This window comes from Electrophorus electricus, chromosome 12, assembly GCF_041902795.1.
Source record: "Electrophorus electricus isolate QZ-2024a chromosome 12, ASM4190279v1, whole genome shotgun sequence".
Classification (NCBI taxonomy): domain Eukaryota; kingdom Metazoa; phylum Chordata; class Actinopteri; order Gymnotiformes; family Gymnotidae; genus Electrophorus; species Electrophorus electricus.
In genome coordinates, this window is record NC_137508.1 from 11089657 (window position 1) to 11112206 (window position 22550).

General features: G+C 43.9%; 2 protein-coding genes across 4 annotated transcripts; both read right to left on the reverse strand.

The window, feature by feature from the left end:
• Window positions 1-87: 87 nt before the first annotated feature.
• Window positions 88-6167, reverse strand: c9orf72 (C9orf72-SMCR8 complex subunit). 3 transcript variants are annotated; one of them, XM_027029448.3, is made up of 10 exons: window positions 5907-6165; window positions 4363-4857; window positions 4159-4254; window positions 4013-4077; window positions 3633-3705; window positions 3377-3493; window positions 2920-3155; window positions 2559-2616; window positions 2220-2329; window positions 88-694 (listed from the first exon to the last, which is right to left on the reverse strand). In XM_027029448.3, the coding sequence occupies exons 2-10, from the start codon at window positions 4807-4809 to the stop codon at window positions 508-510; spliced, it is 1389 nt and encodes a 462-aa protein (XP_026885249.2). In that variant the 5' UTR covers window positions 4810-4857; window positions 5907-6165; the 3' UTR covers window positions 88-507. The 3 variants fall into 3 exon arrangements, with proteins under 3 accessions (XP_026885249.2, XP_081581251.1, XP_026885250.2); XM_027029449.3 differs by having other exon boundaries at window positions 520-690; window positions 5907-6167; XM_081725125.1 differs by lacking the exons at window positions 2220-2329; window positions 2559-2616 and having other exon boundaries at window positions 5907-6167.
• A 2582-nt stretch (window positions 6168-8749) lies between these two features.
• On the reverse strand, window positions 8750-22282 carry lingo2b (leucine rich repeat and Ig domain containing 2b). Its single transcript, XM_027029434.3, has 2 exons — window positions 21992-22282; window positions 8750-11478 (listed from the first exon to the last, which is right to left on the reverse strand). Exon 2 carries the CDS (start codon window positions 11470-11472, stop codon window positions 9649-9651), a length of 1824 nt encoding a protein of 607 aa, XP_026885235.2. The 5' UTR covers window positions 11473-11478; window positions 21992-22282; the 3' UTR covers window positions 8750-9648.
• Between the last annotated feature and the right edge of the window lie 268 nt (window positions 22283-22550).

Genomic DNA, 22550 nt, shown 5'->3' on the forward strand with positions numbered 1-22550 from the left:
TATAAGGTTCCTTATTCAAACTCGGCAGGCTGGTTGGTAGCGGATAGCATTTGTTAAGTTTCTGAGCTGATCTTTAATAGACGTGGGAAGCATTTATGAAGATGTGTTTAATTTATGCTGAGGCCTCATAGCAAAGTGTTATGTACATTGTGTAACATTTCAGTGTACAGAGGAAGATACCCGGGAGTAAGGCCATGTGTTCAGGGGGCATTCACTAGCAGCGTCACAATCATCATCGTTTAAATCAACTCATCATGGATGCAGTGAAGGTTTTAACATTGCACAGGCCCTCAGTATTTAAAAGCAAAACATTGTACCCATCCAAATAACACTATGCTTGTCAGTCTGAAAACACAGTGCCATGCAAACTGAACAGTGATTCTCCGTAGCACCCCATATACGCAGTTCTTTACACAGAGCTGCCCATCTGGCTGAAGGACCGCACGTCCAGCAGAGGATGCTCTGCGGGCTGATGACTCTATCCTTTAAAAGTTTGCAGGTGAACGGTCAGAAGTTCATGAGGAGGTCGCGCTCCTGCACACTGGTGAAGAAGGGCTTCCCGAACACGAAGTAGTGAAGGCCCGCCCGCAGCTTCTCTGCCATCGCCATGACAATGCTCAGATCCCCCTCCACAGTCAAGTCCAGGTCAGTCTTCATATTGCGCAGAGATCTGAATGGCTTTTTCCCCTTCTGGCTAAAACAATTAATACAACATCTGTGAGTTATACAGCATCCCTTAACAACCACTTCCCACTCTGTCTGACTGATCAATGGCAGCAAGGCCTACATCAGTGTACATTCTGACTTCCCCCCAGTATTAGTTGTATTTCTACCCAGTGCAGATACAATTTCAAGTACCTAGTACAATTACCATATATGTTCCAAGATGCCACTCATGCAACATCATACAAGAGTTACATTATCTCAATTCAATTGACAGATCCTCAATTAGCTACTATTACTATGTACTGACAGGAGGTGAGCTATCCATCTCAACGGCGGTCACATCCACTCGTAACCACTGGTGGATGTGGCACTGCTGAGACCTGACCTCAAATATGTACTTGTTAAACCAAACGTTAAGATGGCCGAACTACTTTGGAGACTCTGAATATGTGATCTATGTCTTAAATACTTTAATCCTAATATGCTGTTACCTTCCCACCCTGAACATATTACACCAGTGAATAACCTCTTTCATTAATGTCAATAACCAAAACAGTACCAGATAAGATACAATAGGCCAGTTTGATTAATCAGTTGAGAAAGTCCAATCTGGGTGTGGATAAACAGGGAGTTACAGATGTGATTACGTACTGTTTATAAATAGAATATGAGTGTGGACAGTAAATATGAACAGGGAAGCGAAATACGAATAGGGCAGTGGTAGCGTAACTGTTATGGTACTCGACTAAGTAACTGAGTAATCGGAAGGTTGCCACTGTTGGGCCCTGAGCAAGGCCCTTAACCCTCAATTGCTCAAGTTGTATTCAGTCATAATTGTAAGTCGCTTTAGATATAAGCGTCAACTAAATGCCGTAAATGTAAAATATGTAATAATTCATGTCTTGTCCATGCACATGGTAATTATAGTGTAGCATTATAGTGTACTGTAGTGTAGGATTATGGTCCAGACTGAAGTGTAGCATTACAGTGTAGACTAGTGCAGCTTTATGGTGTAGATTGTAGTGTAGCGTTACAGTACAGACTGCAGTGTGGCATTATTGTGTAGACTATAGTGTATATTATAGTGTAGTACATTATTGTGTAGACTATAGTGTAGAACATTACTTTGTAGACTATAGTGTATTACTACAGCGTAGAACATTATTGTTTATAGTGTAGTATTATAGTTTAAGAACATTATTATGTTCTATAGCCTACCATTATAGCATAGCATGTAGTCTAGTAGTCTTGTAGTCTAGACTTTAATGTATCATTTGTATTTGTAGGGTTTGACACCACAGAGTTACATAATAATTATGTAATTAAATAATATTACACAATGAAATATCAGAAAACGTGGCACTCTGGTATCACACACTTGTCCAAGAGGGCCAAAGTCCAGTGTGGTCTGGTGATTGACCTGCTTAAACCCACCTGATTCATCATCAATCAACTGCCAGGTTTAGTAGGTGTGCCTGAGCAGAGAAATCACCAAACTTTGCTGGACTTCGACGCCCCTGGTGTAGATGGTAGTGTAATATTATTGTACATACGTTTCATCCTCAATATATCTGAGCAGTGTCAGTGCTTTCCTGTGCAGCACCAACAGAAAATGGGACAAGTACACACTTCTCAAGGACAGGCCTGGCTTCAACAGGAAAACCTACACACACCCACACACACACAGGCAGGCGCACACAGACACACAATGTTACACACATGGAAGAGAGAGATATACCTGGCCTGGTGAAGTGTGTTCAGTGTTAAGCTTTCAGCACACAGCAAGGGAAACTTTCCCACAGACTCATCTCTTTGAGAGGCAGCCCAATTGTTCATTGTCATTTGTGAATCCAGGAACAACAGAAAGAGATGAAGAAAAGAGTAGCCCTTACCTCATCTATAAAAGACTTCACCAGTGTGTCTTTGTGCATCACATCTTGAAATATGTTCCTAGCCAGAGAGTACAATAATTATGATATACAGCAGTATGTATATGATATACATTCATGCCTTTTTATACATTTCTTTCACAGAGTGAGTAAGTCATTGTGGACTACGCAAAGTGACTGGCTTGACCACTATAGGATTTTAATAGGCAATATTAGTCATACAGTAACTAAATGGCTAATACACTAAAGAGAAGTTCAACAGAGTGACTAAATGTAGCCAGTGGTGTGCATGTCTGGAGTGAGGACAGGACTGAAGCTCCGATTATACGCGTGTGGGGGTGGAGGAGAGGGGTGAGGATCGTACAGGTCAGGGGTGAAGGAGTCCTGGGCGTTGAAGAGGTTGTCGGAGCTGATGTCGTCCTCGCTGGTGGCTCTCCACAGGGCGGCGAGCTCGGCACGCATGTAGCGGCGCTGGTGGTAAGTGTGCTCGTGGCAAGGGGGCATCTGCTTCACCGTGTTGATGTCCACATCAATGTGCGTGCTCGGATAGGGAGAATAGAGCACCTGCCGGTAGGGCAGCACAAAGCTCCCAGTGGAGTCCTGTGGGCAGAGGTCACAGGACCACTTACATGGGCCAGCCCTCATGAATCAGTTATGCACACAACACACCACCACTGTCCTCTTGCCCATTTATATTAATTCTGTTGAATGCTTTACAATTTAACTTCATGCATCTCCAGAGTTAATGCGGTGATGGGAGGTTTCTGGGCAATTGTAGTGCGTGTAGGATAAGCTGCACTGCTGAGAATGTGACGGTGTACCTTCAGAAGGCCCTGGACAAACAGGCCCGTGTCGTACTTGAAGGAGCCCTCAGCTCGGCACAGTCGCGAGCACTTCCTCTCAGTGGGAGTGAGGAAGAGGCACAGCGTGAGGACGATCTACAGCACAGAGGAACTCGACCAGTTTAGCGACACTTAACACACTAACTCAGTTTCATTTGAGCAGAGTAGTAATACTGAGCATATAGGTGTGTGTGTGTGTGTGTGCGTGAGAGAGAGAGAGAGAGATAATGTAGACCTTGTTGACTTTGTCTGGGTTGCTACCAACAACAACGGAGCAGCCGCAGGTCTGTAGATGAGAGCTGATGGATCTACAGCACCCACCCCCCAAAAAAAGAGAGAGCGAGTTGAAGCCTCATTCTTTTTAGAACATAGTAAACATACACACTCACACACACTGAGAGAACTATCTGGTCCACAGGTTGTCCCACTGCTTTACATGTATTGATCTTTACAGGTATTCATAATATATTTCCTTCTGAAACAATCATAGCCTAACCAATATTTCATATATCTATATAGATTGACTGACAACTCACACCTTAATATCTCTGGCCCTATGGAATACAATCTACCACTTTTTCAACATTTAGTCACTTTAGTGATCTCAGCACTCACTTGTGCAAGAAGTCCTCATGACAGCTGTCTCCAATATCATCATCATTCAATACTGTGTCTTTGATCTGTTACCAAAGTAAAAGATGATAAATACAGAAAATATTTCAGAAAGCAGAGAAAGAATGTAAAGAGAGAGTGAGACTCACATCAACTTCCTCTGGTACATTGTGCGTCTTCATGGAGGAGAGAAGCTCCATTATTGGAACAATCTCAGATGTCAACGTGGAGATGATATTGTAACCCTGCCACACAGACAAGAGCCCCACAAGGGTCAGAATCGGACCAATCAGAATGCAAAGCCTTGAAGGTTTCTGCTCGGGAGGTAGGAACAGACGAGGGAGGCCACACACCTTCTGCATGCGGATGCGACCCTTGCGCACAATGTGCTTGAGCCTCTCCACACAGACGCTGTGAAGGGGCAAGTAGAATCCCAGCTCAGCCTGGGGCAGGATGATGGACAGCGCGCAAGTGTTCTTGTCGCCCTTCAGCTCGCCATCGAAGATCAGCGAGACGATGATCACGCCCTTTTCTGCCAGGACAAAAAACTTGACATCCACAGCGCCGCTCTCTGCGCTGCGCAGGATTTCGCCGTTCAACGTGTGGTTCGCCAGGAAGGTCACCTCGCCATCACTGAGCAGCAGTGATCCTTGACCTTTGGGGGCCCAGATGTGCCGCACACGGGGCCCCAGGATGTTGTCCCAGTACGCAAAGGTGGCCGCCAGTAGGGGGCACCATCCATCCACCACCACCTCTGTCTTTGCCACAGCAGGAGACTGTGGTGGGCAAGCAGCAGACATGGTGCCTCACGCACACTTATTTTCTTCCAAAGCTCACAGCACGGCAATCTGATTCAGAGATGACAAGCCTATAATTAGCTCTTTTTTTTGGTTATATTTTTATTGAGGAGTTAGTCAAAGAAATTAAAAAAAATGAATAACAACAAAGCAACGAACTATGGATGTAGCAAAGAATAATAACAAAACCTCTATGTGTGATTTTAAGCTATGTATACATTCTGTGTGAATGGCAATAGGAAAAACAAAGACATGGAACTGGCCCAATAAATTGTATATCTGAGCACTGTAAACAAACAGCGTACCAAATCCAATAAGTAATGTTCCAAATTGCTTGTTTATAATTACCACACACACGTGTGTATATATATATATATATATATATATATATATATATATATATATATATATATATATGGCTTAATTTATTCAGTGTGATATTGATAGCAGTGCCATATTCAGTTTTACCAGCCTACAGCCAATGCAGTCAAACAAGCCTAATGCAAAATAGTGGCCTATCATGATAGTAATGTCCACAATACTGATAATGTTCATGCACATAATGCTATCAAAAAAACATAGTGGAAGCACTAGTGTAAATCTATAAATAAAGTAGCTAAAATAGCTAAATTAATCATCTTAGAAAAAAACGCTTTGTGTTTTACGCTTTTCTAAGCATGAGGTCTTTGGCTTTCTAGAATAGATATTTTGAGAGTTACAAAAACATAATATAATGTAACACAATATGACCCCAAAGCAAGAAACCGCTACCTTAAATTATTTACAAGATGGCAAGATACGCTAACGTTTTAGTCACATATATTTGAAAAACCGATAACCACTGTTTCCAGTGACCAGATGACAACCTGTTCAAATCGGCTCATGCTCACACCTTCCCAACATGTCCCTTATCTGGAGCCGAGTGCCTGTACGTTAGCTAGCACGGCTAAGGCTAGTCGGCGTTACTCAGCCACTTCCATGTCAGCATCATTATACTGGACATATAAGACGAGTAGGTTTGAAAGGGCAAATAGCTGAAGAACTGCTCTTGTTAGTGTAATGTCTAAATACTTTAAATGTCCAATTCAGGAAATCCTTACCCGTTTTCAAGCACTTCATACGTGAGGAAAATGTACGGATTTTCCTGTTTTCTGTTGACATTTCCGAAGAAGAAATGGTCCTTGTTGAAATAGTCGACAAATATAGCATTGCCCTCTACTGGCAAGTGTTAATTTTTTATAAAGGCATTTTATAGACAAATTCATTAGCAATATTATGTACTCTGTGCATTTGTTTATGCGCCGTGAAACAACGTCAAGCCTACATTATGTAGAGAGCCTCCCGATGCACATTCAGTGAAGGTTATACCTGTCATACAGAGTGCACTCGATTTGTCACTAGATGGGGATGTTTTGCAATTCTTATATGCTTCTATAATCCTGGCTCCGTACTGATTTATCGTAGTAGAACTTGTGGCAGTGACTATTGCCTAAATGCACGCGCGCTCGCTCTCTCTCTCTCTCTCTCTCTCTCTCTCTCTCTCTCTCTCTCTCTCTCTCTCTCTCTCTCTCTCTCGCTCTCTCTCTCTCTCTCTCTCTCTCTCTCTCTCTCTCTCTCTCTCTCTCTCTCTCACACACACACAGGGTGGTAGATTACATATACCAAACCTTACAGCGGTAGATTACATATAACAAACCTAACAGCACACCACAGTATATAACATAATTCAGTATTTTCCCAAGATTGCAGAATACTGGTCATTATATATACACCATAAGTAAATTGGTCAAGTGATTTTACATTAAGGTAGTATTGAGTAAAATCTTCATCAAAGATGTCTAAAGGTAGCATGTTTGAGTGGGCAAAAGGTCAGACTATGCACTGAAGGGTTGTCTTCTTAGATGATTCTTCTGTGATTTAACAAGCTGACAGAGAAAGAGGTATAGGTATTCAAGTTGTCATGGTAACAATACTGTGCAGCATCGTTAGCAACACTTTTAGGCAGCACCTAGCAACCGTCTCCATGCATCTAATGGCCATGTTACTAGACAGCACCACGGAAAAGGCATCTGGGTCCATTGGCTGTCTGTCATAATGGGTGTTGCCTCCAGATTGCTTCATAATTTGTGAGTAACAGCTCATCCAGAGTTGAGATCATTTTGTCTGACAGTATATTTGCACAAGTCTGTTTATTTGTGCATGTACATGTAAGTAAGTAAGATCTGTCTCTGTACATTTGCACAAATACCCTCTCCTGGTCATTGCACTGATTAGCAGTTTTCATATTTGCTTTTTACTGAGCCATTACATCTGCCTTGGTGATTTCCCACCGCTCTGCTCATCCTTTCAGCCTACACCGGTGTGGAAGAGTGGAGATGCATGTGTCCTGTGCCACACTCTCTCACAGAGGAATGAAGGGTACTGTTATTTCTATATCAGCCTTCCTCATGCCACCAGCCTGTTTTTACATCACATACACAATATGACTAGAGCATTAGTGCACCGAAGCTGAACACAATGCAGTCAGTCTGGGACACCAGTCTGGGCTTCCCAGCGCACAACTTGCTTAACAGACCTGCAGGTATGAGCCTCACAAAACGCCTGTGGCTTGCGGTCTGTGAGCAGAGTGACTATGTATCCGATGGCCCCAGGAGATTGGAGAAGAGCCCTGAGATTTATGACTTGGGTTCAGCCGGAGACGCACTGATCTTCCAGAGCCCCTTGTTTCCTCTTTTCCCTGTTCGGCAGGCTGACGGGCGGCGCTGGAGAGCACTGGGCATCAGGCAAAGAGCTCCGGACTTCCTGCTCACCCCTCACAGAGCTATTAGTAGAAAAAGGGGCAAGTGGTGACCCACACCTTCATCATTAGGGACCTTCACTGTCAAAATACCAAGCAGAGGAAAAAATGCTGGTTTAGACAGGAGAGGTTAATAGACTCTTTGAAGTACAGTTTTTTGTGTTTTTAGGTCAGGAACAGCTTGTTATGACAGCTTGTAACTTTATAAAATCATGAGCCATTATAAGATACACACTCTCTGTCTCTCACTTCACCCCATCTTTCCCTCCAGACAGCAGACGGTTCCTTGGGTCCGGCTGAAGGCTAAGCTCATGCATCAGCTCATGCTGTGATTGGTCTCAAAGGGAGAGTTACTCACATGGGAAAGCCACGCCCCACTCTGGCTCTCATCTCTCAACTCATTCTGACAAAACACAGCAAGGTCAAACTGCAGATAGTCAGGACACTACACCCATCTTATAGCAAGGACACAATGATACACTCCTCTCCTCTCCGAACACATACACATGCATGGCAAAGGGCTAAATTCATTAAAGCTTGTTAGATAAACTGTACTGGATAGATTAACTGTGCTGAACTGATAATCTGTGCTGGACAGATAAATGGTGCTGATTATGTAACTTTGCCACAATTTGCAGTCTTTCTAAAAATTTTGTCTGCTCTCATGGCCTTGTCTCATGTAGCTTCTGATTACATAGCAGTCCTGTACTGGGAGGAGATCAGCAAGTAACTCACTCCACTGCCTGCATCAGCAGGGAGAGAACAATCCCGTGTCCTCATTCCCAACCAAAGTGAGGAGGGTCACTTATACTCTCACAGACACCTGGCCACTGAGACCAAGAACTGAGATTCCAGCGATAGCGCTCACCTCTGCACTGCAGAACCACGACTTCAGCTATATATAAGGCATTTAGACTTATTGCTCTGACACAGTATTGGCACTGTTTTCTTCTAAACTATCTCATGGACGTGGTTGAATGGAACAGCAGGTTAAGTTTGACCAAATAAAGTTTTTTTTAGTCAGTGTTTTGCTGTTTGCTTGAGATAACATTAGACTAGGATATGGTGCAATACCAGGTAGACAGAGGCAATACAGACCGCTTACCTATCAGAGCAGAACCAAGAACCGGATTCAGGACTCGTAACCACAATCAGGCAGTATGATTCATATTTATTTTCTTTGGAAAATATATCCAGATATTTAGTATGTAAAAACATTTGAGCAGCATTTGACAGAACATCAAAAAAAAACAAAAAAAAACAAAAAAAAAAACAGTTTCACAGATTTCCACTGAGTCACAAACACAGCCCCTAGAACCCACCATGTCAAATAGGTCCTCACATTGGAACATCTTCACGACGAAATGGCAGACGACTCTCTGCTTCCCCCAAAGGCTCTTTTAACTAAAGGATCTCCCAGGAGAGTGCAGCGATTCGGAGCAAAACCAAACACTTCACAACACAGCACTGCTGAGGCTTCTTTTTTTTCCAGTAGATACTTTGCTTGTTGGGGAAGACGACTTGAATTTTTGCAGTGATTTGAAGGTTAATTATAATAGAACTTAAATGTGTATATAAATAGATGTTCCCCCCTCACAAATACAAGCTTTATACAACAACTCAACCTCTTCGCATGTGTGCACTCTCCAGGTAATGCTGTCCAAAGCACTGGAAAAAATGCGCAATTACTCTTTTTGGACAAGTGGTATCTGTTTGAATAGCATGTATAAAGTCTCACGATTGAACACATCCTTGTAATACAGGCTGTCACACACATGCCCAAGAACTTGTACACAATATTTTTATACACACATTCATACACACATTCACGCTAAAACGCACATCTCCAACTGAAGCGGCTGCTGTTTAGCTCCACAGTCTCTGCTGACCACAATGTCACTGTTTTTTTTTCGTTCTCTTTTTCTTCACTGTTCTCTGTTCATTTCTATTTTTGTCTCACTCTGTCTCTTTCTTCTCTCATGTGGTTTGACTGTCAGCAGATCATTGTCATGTTAACCTTTCTGCCTCTTCGAACTGCTCAGCTCTCAGATCATCTTCATGTTGACTCGTCGGGGTCCACTGGTCTCCGTGAGATCACTGTGGGCCCCTTTCCTCTTGCGGGGGACATACTGGATGTCAACACTGCCCCTGTGCTTGCCTTTTCCCCGACTCCAGGCAAACAGCAGCAGGAAGCAGAAGAGGACCACTCCCAGGAAGCTGAGGCAGCCCATTGCTGTGGAGACCAAGATGGTGGTGAAGTCTAGCACCATCCGGATGGTGTAACGCTCGGTGCCGTTGAGCATGGAGCTGTTGTAGTCAGGGTCGAAGAGAAAGCTGCGGTTGGCATAGAGCACTCCATCCCTCACGTCCAGGCTCTTGACTGCCAGCGTCACCGACAGGGTGGCGTTGCCAGCTGGGTTGGATGCAACACACACGTAAACGCCGCTGTCCTGGGGCTCCGCCATTCGGAACTCCAGCGAGCCGTTGCTGTGGACGACCATGCGGCCCGTGCTCTTGGTGGTGATGTGGCGCCTATGCGGTGTCAGCCAGGAAACAGAGGGAGATGGCGCACCATCTGCTGTACAGTACAGCCATGCCCTCTGGCCCTCCTCTGCCTGCGCTGGGTACGTCGACATGGAGATGACCCTGGGCTTGGTACACACCACATGGCGGGACAGCAACGGCTCCACCACATCGCTGAAGGGTTTCCCAGCAAGGGCGGCAGGGGTGCTGCACTGAGGTAGCACATCCCCGTACAGCAGTGGTGGTGTCTTCTGCAACAGCCAGCGCAGGCGGCAGTCACACACTAGCGGGTTCTGGCCAATCAAGAGGTTCTGCAGAGGCACTGAGGCAGGCAGGGCGGTGCGCTCCAGCGTGACCAGCCGGTTGGACGAGAGGTCGAGCAGGCGCAGCGAAGATGCCCCCTGGAGGGCCTGTGCCTCTACACGCACCAGCTGTGCCTGTCGCACGCGCAGCACCTCCAGCCGCTCCATGCCACGCAGCCAGCCAGCTGACAGCACCCTCAGGCGGCTGTATGACAGGTTCAGGTGCGTCAGGTAGGACAGGTGGCTGAGCGCCGGTGCCACCGACAGGTTGGTGTGAGTGACGAACAGAGTGCTAAGGTTGAGGCCCTGCAGGGCTGGGGCAGGCACAGCCTCCAGCGCTGGCCAGCGGTCCACCTCCAGGTGGCGCAGTCGGTTCAGGCCTTTGAAAGCACCAGGCAGTAGGTCGGCGATGTCCAGCTCACGCAGGCGCAGGCTGGTGAGGCCATGCAGGTGGGTGAGGGCATGCCCGGGCACAGCACTCAGGTTGCAGCGCTGCAATGTGAGCGAGCGCAGCACTGGCAGGCCACTGAAGGCGCGTGGTGCGATGAACACCAGTTCATTGTCGCCGAGCTCCAGCACACGCAGCCGCCGCTGTTCCTCAAAGCCGTAGTCCAAAAGGATGACCAGTCGGTTCTGGCTGATGTCCAGCAGTGTGAGCTCGCCCAGGCCGGCCAGCGCACCGCGCGGCAGCAGGGTGAGCTGGTTACTGCGGAGACGCAGTGTGCGCAGCCGTGGCTGCGCCCGGAAGCTGCCCGGCTCCACCGATGAGAGCAGGTTGTTGCTGAGGTCCAGCTCCTCGAGCAGCAGCAGGGCAGAGAAGTTCTGCGGCGTAATGGTGCGCAGGCGGTTCTTGCTCAGGTCCAGCACCCGTGTCTCTATGGGGATTCCCTCAGGCACCTGTGTCAGTCGTTTACGGTGGCACAAGACGGAGCGCGTGGGCACAGAGCACTCACAGCGGGCGGGGCAGGTCTTGGCAGGGTGTGGGAGCAGGAGGAATGGCAGGAGGGAGAACCCCACAGCACAGGAGAACAAAGAGAACAGCATGACCACCTGCAGGGCAGGAAAGGGAAGGCAGAGAGACAACAAGAGATGTGATCAGATGCTCCAATGACAGCTGCCCTACTGAACAGACACGAATGTACTGAAAGGGAAGAGAGCTCACATGAACCCGCTCACTCACACAAACACCTACACTCTCAAATGTTTCTATTGTCTTACACACACACACACACACACACACACACACACACACACAAATACAGTCATCTGTTGTCTTCACACTACATTCTACTCCCTCCCCTTGCAAGACATCTCCTGCTCTTGACAGAGATGAACCATGCATTGCATTGATCGTGACACATGCACACACACACAACAAGTACACAGAGGCATAACCACACACACACACACTCACACACAATCACGCACACACACCCACGCACCTGTACTCACATGCGCATAAGCCCTGCTATCAGGCATACTTCTCCAATCATGCTATTACCATGGAAACCCCATGTTCCCTTGGCACTAGCCCTGCCTTGCCCATCCGAATCTATAAGAGTAAAAGTGAAGTGCAGGCATTCCACAGGTACCGCGGGACTCACCCCTCGGTGCCACGGCACACGGCATAATACCTCTGGCCGCACCCATCCAGCCTTACTGACTGTCACACCGTGCGGCATGTACTTATGCTGACCAATTCATCATCTGGCAGAAATGGAAGGAGAAAAAAAAGGCAAAGAATTTCCGGTGGACTTTTTAGATTGTGTGGTTGCATCCACCGAGGCTGAAACTACATGGTCGTTCATTAATGGCATTAAAAATGAATGACTTCCCCCCATACGAGGAGCCTCACAGCGCACTCTGTGACTCCCAGAAGAGGAGCATAAAACGTCTCACCTCACATCTCTGACGCTTACCGCGCCTCGCATGGGCTCACCATTTCAGGAGGGTGCTATTCACCAGCCGCCTCTCACTACCACTCTACTGTCACCTGCGGGGCAATTCAGAGCTCAGAGCTCTCCTCAATCACCCACCCCCCCCCTTTTAGACACAGCACTAATAACACCCACGTATTTGGAGTGTTCTTATGGCTGTCGTTAATTATGATGGGATGGGGGGGTATGTCTGCTGTATGGCTGGCTGTTTCTAAGAAACCTCTTTTCAGTGCTGTTCGGATGGCGATTTGTTTTTTAATATGTAAAAAAAGACCTATGCTGACATGTGCTGCATGCGCTTGGAGAACTTGCTCAGCATTGTGCTCTCTCTCCCTGTCTATTGCTCCTGAATGGCCATAAAGAGGAATGACAGACCTCAGTGATCGTAACAGTGATTAAAGAATGAGGCACTTATCTCTGAGTGAGTGCCATCGGGCCCCATTGTGTAAGGCTGTAAAAATCTATGGGGAATATGTAGACCTAAATACAAATTACTAGGCACAAACCACACTGAAAATATTACAGCCTATGGTATCAGTTTAGCAATATTAGAATAATTCATCACTCCTCCAATCGCTTCAATAGATTTTAGCCTATTGTAGGCAATTCATTGTAGGTTTCTTAATAGATGACAAATGGTTTAATAAAGGGCTGCGCTTTGCACATTTAGGCAAAATATACAGAAATTTGTCACGTTTAATATATGAAAAGGGGACATGCGGACACATGGGAATTCACTGAGTTAGTGAAAAGCTTTAGGCACACATCGCAGACTCGTTCACATTCAAACAGCGGAGACGCTTTGACGCAGACGGAGAGCACTCAGCTATGTCGCTCTATTCGATTACTCAAGAGCGATTAGCAAGCGCAGTAGTAGGCTTTCCTTTCAAATCAATATCGCCGGGTACCACGCCATTTGTCACCGTATCAGCCTCCGCGGGCTAGCGAGACCGCAAACGGCCTTGACTGTCGGAAAAGCATCGCCGGGGCCTGACAGTTTCATTCACGGCTCCGGCTCCTTTGCTAACTGCGTGCCTGAAGTCCGCCTGTCAGCGGCGACAATATCAGAATGAAGACGGAGGAGGATGTCTGCGCGAATGGTGGTGGGAGGGGGTACCCGAAGCTAAGGCTGCGCTACGGTAATGAGAGGAACTCGCTCACCGGATGGGTTTATTAACTTTTAATCAGTAATTCATTCATTTATTTCCAGTGGAAGCCGTGTAATGACAGTAGCCTCAGCTGGAGCACAAGCGTGGTGATGTAATTCGTCCTAACGCTGACAGGATCAGAGAGGGATTTAGACGTCGAGTTAATCAATTAATCATACACGGCAAGCGAGCGGAGATCAACTTGTGGCGACTGCCACTGCATCTTTGGGTGGGCCAGGAAAAGGCGCACGGCGAAGACCCCCAGGACGACTACCAGTGCCTCTCCGCGGACGTTATTTAATTAAACGATTCGTGTGGTTGTTAAAGTGGTTGATTTGTGTGTGTCTTAATCGCGCCCATTTTTAGCTTAATTAGCGTGTTAGAAATGTGCCTGTCTTGTAGTCGTCCTCCGGTCCACAGTTACTTACTTAAGGTTTGTTTGATGATAGTCTTTGTTAAGACTGCAGTATTTCAATAAAGAGCGTTTCTTCGAGCAGAGGTGGTGTTTCTTAGTGCTTCTTTCTCGCCGACGATACAATAAACAAAACGAGAAGATGGGGACAAGTTGTGCTATTTTACTCTCTCTCTCTCTCACGCACGCATAGACAAAAAATGTTCACATATATTTCCACATTCTTCATGAATGCAATTTACAGAGAAATATTAATCACCAGTGACATCTAAAGCACTTCTCTGTGCTGCAACTGTTTTTCTTTGTCTACCGTTTCGACATGATATCTAGGAGAGTTTACTCATCTTATTGCAGATGTGTGTACGTAAAAAAAAGAATCTTTGTCACCTCTGTCTGTCAGTCTAGCTTCCTAAGAGCTCAATTTTGAAGCCTGTGGTCTCTCTTACTTTGCCTAATTTTAGTTTATCTAATTTTAGCCTCATCCATTTTTCATTGAGTGAAAGCACCACAGTCACTGAGAGCCAATCTCCCACAGGACACGTGTGTGTGCGTGTGTGTGTGTGTGCGTGTGTGTATACGTGTGAGTGTGTGCATTTGCTTGTGTGTCTTGCTGTGACTGTTAGCAAGGGAAAGGAAAACAAAGTACAAACATGCTGGCGAAGTGTGAGAGTGAAACCTACATGTATATGTTTAGTATGTACTTGCTACATAAAATTTGGTGCATGCAGTCATGACCTTGAGCCTACACGGTTTTCACACATTGTGTTAAATTCATCTGTACATCCAGAACTACATTTGGTGATCATTTCAAGCATATGCATTCACGTATAGTTCCCACAGCCTCTGTGTAATTCTTTCTCACAGGACGTTTTGAGGTCTCTATGGGAGCCTGATCAAGTCTTGTTGTGCACCAATGATCTTTTGCTATTGATCTGTGTTATTACACATTCACTTCCTCTTACGTCCCTCACATTACACCAGGTAGAAACACTCGTGCTGCTCACCCATGGCAACCTGGCTGTCACTCAAGCTGCTATCTCTTCATGTTTCATGTCCCCAGAGCTTAGGTGACATCCCTGTGAGTGCCTTACACCTGCGTGCACATGTCTGTGTGTTCTCTGATATTTTGATATTATTGCAAGCTTTGGTAATAATGCATGTGTGTGGCATTTTGTTTGTTTGTTTGTGGTTTAAGTAATGACTACAGTAATGACTCTAATGAACGTAATGACTCTAAAGAACGTTTGTGTGTGTGTCAGAGAGCGAGAGTGAGTGAGAGGAAATGTCCTTTTTGGTGTGGGCAAGCCTGCATTAAATTTTCTTCCCTCTAGTCTTAACTCTGGCAGCCTGTGAGGTGGAATATGATAATGTCTGCCTGCTTTTCATATGACATGGATTATGTTTTGATTATATCAGATATGTTTTGTTCATGTTTCCCTTTGTGAATTAGTAATGGAAGTAAAACCACCTCTGATTTGCTTTTATAGATATCTTTGGCATATTTATTAAAATATGCATCATTTGTCAAACAGCTTTATCTAATATTTACCACATATTTACCACTATGAGAGTACATGTGCCCCCTGGGAATCAAACCCATGACCTTGGGTTTACTAGCACCATGCTCTACCTGTTCTAGCAGATGAAATACAGTAGGCAATTTTATCAATTAACATCCAGGAGCTAAATATTATTGGTTTATATTGCTGTAGATATAGCTTACACTCAATATTTTGTAATTTAGCCCTAAAGATCATCAATGCTTTAATGAGTGAGTTGTTTATTATCAGAGACACCATGGAATGATGGACAGCAGAGGTTTGCAGAGAATTGTTTAATATCTAAAGGTATGAAGCTGTGAAAGAGAAGTAGGAGCCAGACATATTTCTCAAAAGCATTTCTAAAATGAGATGGAGATATGGAAAAAATAATGACAGAAATCAGGCATGATTCACTGCTTAATTTCTCTGCCTGCCTGCCTGAGGTAATCACACTGATGTGGTTGCAGTCACGTATGTTTTGCCAATAGTTTGCTCTTCTCTTTTATTGCACATCATTTTTGAGTGTGTGAGTGTGTGTGTGTGTGCACATGCTTGCATGAAAGGGGCATTTCTATTCATATTGTGTTTTCTGGTTTATTTTTGTGTTGCATCTACAGACAATTTTTCCAGTAAAACAGTAATCATATGAAGAAAGCACAAGAGAGAGATAGAGAAAGCGAGAGAGAGCAAAAGAAATGGACAGAGAGAGAAACTGTGAAAGGGGAGTTTGATGAGCCAGTGACCACTCCAGACATGACCTCTGCAGTGCTAATTAACCCTGTAGGTGAAGCAATAACCATCACCATACCACATACTCACATCTATCTATCTATTATATATATATATATATACACACACACACACACACACACACACACACACACATTATGTGTGGTCTAATTGCATACATTCAAATCCATCACAGAATAGTCTATCTGTCTATTCTATTTTTAGAATATTATACAGTAACTTCAGCACATCCCATGTATATATTAGCTGCTGCTGTCTTCCTCTTACTGCTCATGGTTGCTCTCTATACACACACAGTGTAATAATGCAGGCCTCCTGATGGAGTGCTCCCTTTCCTCCTACTCGCCATTTTGGTGTCATTAACTTAAGAAGACAGAAGACGTCAAATGAGGCCACGCTGTTAGGTGCGGTTGGGACTGGTCACCGCACAGCACACTACTATTGTAGTAGTAACATGGGTTTGGTGCAGGACAAGCTCCCCTTGAAATCTCAGCACCGCTGTGTATGCACACTAAGGCACACATAAATCAAATACAGACTAAGGGTACTTCAGTTCTCAGCAGAGAACAATCACATTAACCAAACAATTGAATGTAACATACTGATATATCAAAGTCCCACGATGCCTCATTGTTGGACTGAAGAGGAGGAAAAAATGCTGCAAAACTTTTCTTAAATGAAGATATTTTGTCACACAGGAAAATACAATTACACTTACTATGTTTAAGAACTTTAAGTGTTCAATGTATTATTCAGATTGTACTGCCTGAGCAAATAAAGTTTGAATTTTATCTTACCAATTCAGATTCATTTTTTAAGGAAGAATATAGCTCCTTCTAGTTACAACACACTCATTGATAAAGGGGCACTCCTTTTTTTGCCTTGATTGTATCAGAAGAAATCATCTTACTCAAGCTGGTTACAACCAACCTGCTCTCTCAATGAATTTGTTAGAATGGATAGAAAAGTATTGGGAAAATGGAGTTAAAAAAACAAGAAAGACAATAAAAAAGGGAAAATTGAGTTGCTAAGATTAACTCAAAATCCTTAGCCATTAACTTTTCATTTTATTTAATGACCTCATACATTAGTGATAGCTAACATTAAGTCTGCAGACCTAAAATCATTACAAGGTCAGTATGAAATGAGAAAAAAAAAAAAAAAAAACCTTTACAGGGTCTAGTAATGGAATGCAGTTTGTACTCCAGTACTTCAAAAATGTAGCATAACTAATAGTCTGTACGTTTTTCAATCAAATTCCAACTTTAGACCTTCTCTAAGATAAATGTAAAAAAAGCTATTAAATGCGCTGAGACTTTTTTCAGGCACATATTTAGAGTCCTTCGCCTCCACTGCTTCAAAGTAGTTTCACAGCAGCTCCAGTGAATGGATCCTGGACAGCCAGCACTCAGACACACTCACACACGGGTCTGACAGACAGACCCCCCACATCTCCACATATACATATTCAGTTTCTAGGCTGATATATGCTAATTCATGCAGACAATGCAGATTGCGAGTGGGACAGTTATCAGGCTTCATCTCTTCGGAGAGAGGCTTGTTCCCAAAACAAACTACCAAGCCGGCAGGAATAACAAGTACCTGGCCTCATATGCTTGTGCGGTGTAGTGCAAAGAAACAGCGGTCACAGTAACAAATACACTAATGATTACACTCAGCCCCTCTCATGCTTGGAAGTGGCAAGGATGTGCCCTGCATGCTGGAGCAATCCTACAGGGCCCACTGCTCACAGAGAGACTGCAGCTTCAATTTTTCCATGGCCACAGGGGAGCTGGGACAGGTATGGATAAGAAAGCAGTAGAGAGAAAATATAACAAAGTAATAAAGAGTCTGGAAACTAACCATTAGAAAATGAATAATAGTGATGTAAATGAATTTTGTCAAGATGCCTGGCACTTCACACCGCACCCTGGAGGACATACAGGTAACTGGATGGGGCAGTTGGGCAACAGAACTGGGTGAGTGCAGTGTACTTTTGGGAAGGAAATGATACTTAAGGCACAAAAAAATAAAAGGTGAATTTGTTTACTGTAATGTTCATTTGAAGTTATGGGAATTTATATTTTTAAATATTTAGATTTGAAATTGTCAGTTAAAATTCCAGGCAAAAAATAATTTTTTGAAAAACAATTTCCAATTTGGTATTGAAAATTCTGCTTCAAAGACTCAACCAGTCCTTTGAAAAAAAACAGACCATTTATTTTAGGTAATATTTTGACAACTGTCATTGATTATTGATGAGTTTGATTACATCCAAGATCTCTTCTTGTTCTAGGCTTCTGAGCCTAAGATCTTGACCTTTGCTTTCATCTTCCTCTTTAGAAGCTTTTAGAAGCTGAATAACACCATATTCGCAACACCTGACTGATGTACCCTCAGTAAAGAAAGAGCCTAGTCTGTTCTTGAAATAAAAAAAACTTTCTAAAAATACAAATATACAATAAGTATTCAAAATTTTATCAATTCACAGAACAAAATCTTACTAACTCCATTTCAGCATTCTACCAATTAACTCTGGGAGCCCACTGAGGTAAGACAGAAGCCTTCTGAACTGAACCCTTGTACCTACCCTTCATCACGCATACCGAACACACGGTTCCAATGTTTTTCTGACAGGTACAATCCTACTCCTGTGGCTATGTGTGAAATTTGCAGAAGGGCTTAGATTTACATTTCTCATATCAAATGACAGTGCAGTTCAACTGTCAGACTTATTAGCCTGGCTACTAGAGCACAGTCTGCTGCTTAACAATCCCTCCAGGGTCATTACACAGTGCCTGGTGCCACCATTTTATTGATATGAGGACTAGCATACAATTACACAGACTGAAAGTGAATACCAAGTTTCTTTGTTTCTTTAAATGAATTCAGCACCAAGTGCTAACAGTACTGTCAATAATTTAATTGCATTTCAACAAATAATTTTAAATAAACAATGTGATTTGTGCACTTCCTTTTTTTTTTTAGCAACTATTCAAAATAAAATACCTATTATTACTGCTTTCCATATTAATATTATAGCAGATGACTTAGAAAGCAATGTCTAGAATAAGCTAGAAAGGTGCTATACTAAAGTATTGTAGGAACATGAAAATCTCTTATTCTTTTGTGTTTATATTTTACGCATCTGGCTCTTAATCCACACACCTACTGACCCACCCGCACACACTTTGCATTTTTGCACAGTTGGATGTGTACTTAGTAAAGCTTAAGCCTTTTCCATTGTTCATGACCCTAATTATGAGGATCATCAAAGCTGCTACAACACACAAGGTGCTATTGATTATTCATTATAGTCAAATTAAACGTAAGCAGCCCAGGTCTTATTGCAGACCACCTTTGAATGATAGGCCAATAAGCTTAACTCTCCAGTCGAAGCATTCTCAGTTCTCTTTTTCTGTAGACAGTTCATAAGATGAGCTTCAAGAGATTTTGAAGTCTTCTTGAAAACACTCAACCTTTTTTTCCTCAAACATGGAACAATGACTTTCTCTCTCACAGGCTGTCTCACACTTTCACACATCCATGTACACATACAGTTGACTTACACATGTGGAGCTCTCACTTACTCACTTACGTCCCATTTTCCCAACACGTATACTAATGCTCTCACTAGTAAATAAGACAATGGAAGTCTGAATTTTCATAAACCCTGCATTTTATGTAACACCTCCGTTGGAAACCATATGCATTTATGCCTAATGGTGCATACTCATGCATAGCAATTCATAATGAATACTGCACTACCTTTGGTCTACTTGAGAGAGATCACAGTTGTAAAGACTGATGTACAGTATGTTCTGTAAGCATTTTAACAAATCATCCATCTGACGATTTGCTGTATAGGTCTACTAGGATTTGGACTAGAATGACTAATAACGTGTATAATCTCTAACCAAATTCTATATAAATTCCACTCCAGAAATGCTTGGCGTGGTCACTTTAATGGTCTATCAGTTTCGTTTTAAATTCAACAATAAATTTATTGTGTAACAAATGAGTGCCCAATACGTCGAGACATGTATGTTTGCCCGGCTAGTGAGCAGGCACGTTTAGAATCTATTGGTGGCTAATTAATTCATAAGCCCTATTTTACCATTCCAACCATACCAGCTTTTACACTGAGACCCAGGAAATCAAACACAGTACCAAGAACCCTAAAAGTCGCAGAACAGGAGGAAGAAATCTCCTGTGTCCATACGTGCCTGCTTCATGTATACGTCTCACGCACGCATGCGTATACCTCTACTCTTAAAGCTTTTAAAGGGGATGAGGTGAACTTTTTGTAGATCATAAATAAGGCCAAAAAGTGTGCTCACCCTAGTATATACAACCCATATGAATGTTTTGTGCATAATTAAACTATGTTTTACTATTTATTAATAGTAATTATTCATGTTTTACTATCTATTAATATTATTTATTAAATATTACACTATACATTTACATTTTGAAGCAGTGTGGTTTAGTAGTCATAGTTAACCGGTATTTATTTTTGGTGAGTATGAAAGATGTAATTTTATTTTCCTTTGCCTATAATGTATCCTTGAGTTTCTACAAAGGTGCATGCAAATCAAATGCATTCTTCTTCTTATTATTATTATTATGTGCAGTTGTCCTCACTGTAACAACATCTAAAATGTAAACTCCTGCTTCCATCTCTGGCCTATCTCCCCACCCTCTGCGCTGCTCCCTCTACACTCTCCCTTCACCCTCGCTCTCTCTCAATCTGATTGTGCTCTTCAACATCTGGGGGATCTGCTGAGCTCATAACTCACCCTATAAATGTTTAAAACAAATAAGCATGGCCTGCCCACACACCTTCATTATCAGAAACTGCACCCCAGTGAATAATATGCTTACACACTAATTCATTTTCTAATGCATTTACTCATTCACTTCCAGACTCTTCTGTCTGTAGTCAGAGGACTCCAGCAGGGAGAGTGTCACCCACTTCTCACTGTGACAGAGCCACGCTGTCCCCCTCTACTCCTGAAATGCAGACTTTTTGCTCTTTACTTGGGAACGGCATCCATCACTGTCTTGCCACCTCTGGTCTATCAGCAAGAGTGAGGGGCTGGTTGAGCATCAGAGGAGTCGGCTTCTGCCTCCTCTATCGCTCAGAGAGAGATCTGGCGAGCACAAGCATATCAACACTGACACCTAACTGTCGCAGGCGGCAGGTGAAGCAACTATCAGGTCAGCCTCCTGATACTCACACGCGCGCAGAAACACACCCGCACACATGCATGTGCGCATGCGCCACTAGTTTTCGTACTTTTCTAATAAAATATCCATTTTCTCAATGCTACGATATCCATATCACATGCTCACAAATGCAAATAAACAGATAAAACACACACACACACACATTTACACTTTGTGCTCCTCCTTCCTATTTTTCCCAACACAGCGGGAGAGGAGTGTGGATTCACGCCACGCGCTGTGGGAACCTACTGCATCTCTCTGAAGCCATGGGTAGAATACATCACCACATCCCCCTTTATGACTCACAACACACACTCACTCACACACCTCTGATGTTCCTGCACCTGTCACACAGATTACCCTCTGTAGTGCGCACACTGTTTTTGTCTTACACACACAAAGGCACACAGACACTTTTTTCATCGGCACCAAATCACTTAATACCACATATGCGAATTTACTCTAACAGACCGTGGTACACTATGTCTGTCTGTTGAGCGAGTACACAGAGGTGTCCATATGAAGCAGCGAGGGTGTGCTGGTTACCTGTGGCTGTGGCTCTTGCCATAAGGATTAGCCTCCCCGTGATCAGCGTCTCAGTGATCAGTCTAGAGAAACAGAGACAACGGCTCCTGGCCAGTTCTCCGTCTCCACGACAACGCCCGGAAAATGCCACACCTCCAATGCACGCTGCTTGAGAACAATAAGACTTTATCCCCTCCCTCTTCTGTCTGTCCGTTGCCTCCCGCTCTAAACCGCGCGCTTACTAAGTGTGACGCGCTTCTATGTGTGTGCGTGTGTGACGTCTTGCCGAATACAGAGAGGTGATGAGCAAAGCGGAGCAGGATTTCGCAGGTAAGTGTGTTGCATATGTACATTTGGAGGGGGGAGATTGCATTCCACAGGGAAATAAGGCACTTTTCATGTGTATGACGCACACTAGAGAGACAGACAGTCAGTGAGAGAGAGAGCGCGAAAGAGAGGAGAGAGGTGAGAGAGAGAGAGAGCGAGAGAGATGTAGAGAGTGGGGTCGTCATGGAGATATTCATCCATGAAGGGAAAGCAGGGTGAATGACAGAGAGGAGGGACTAAAGGAAAGCGCTAC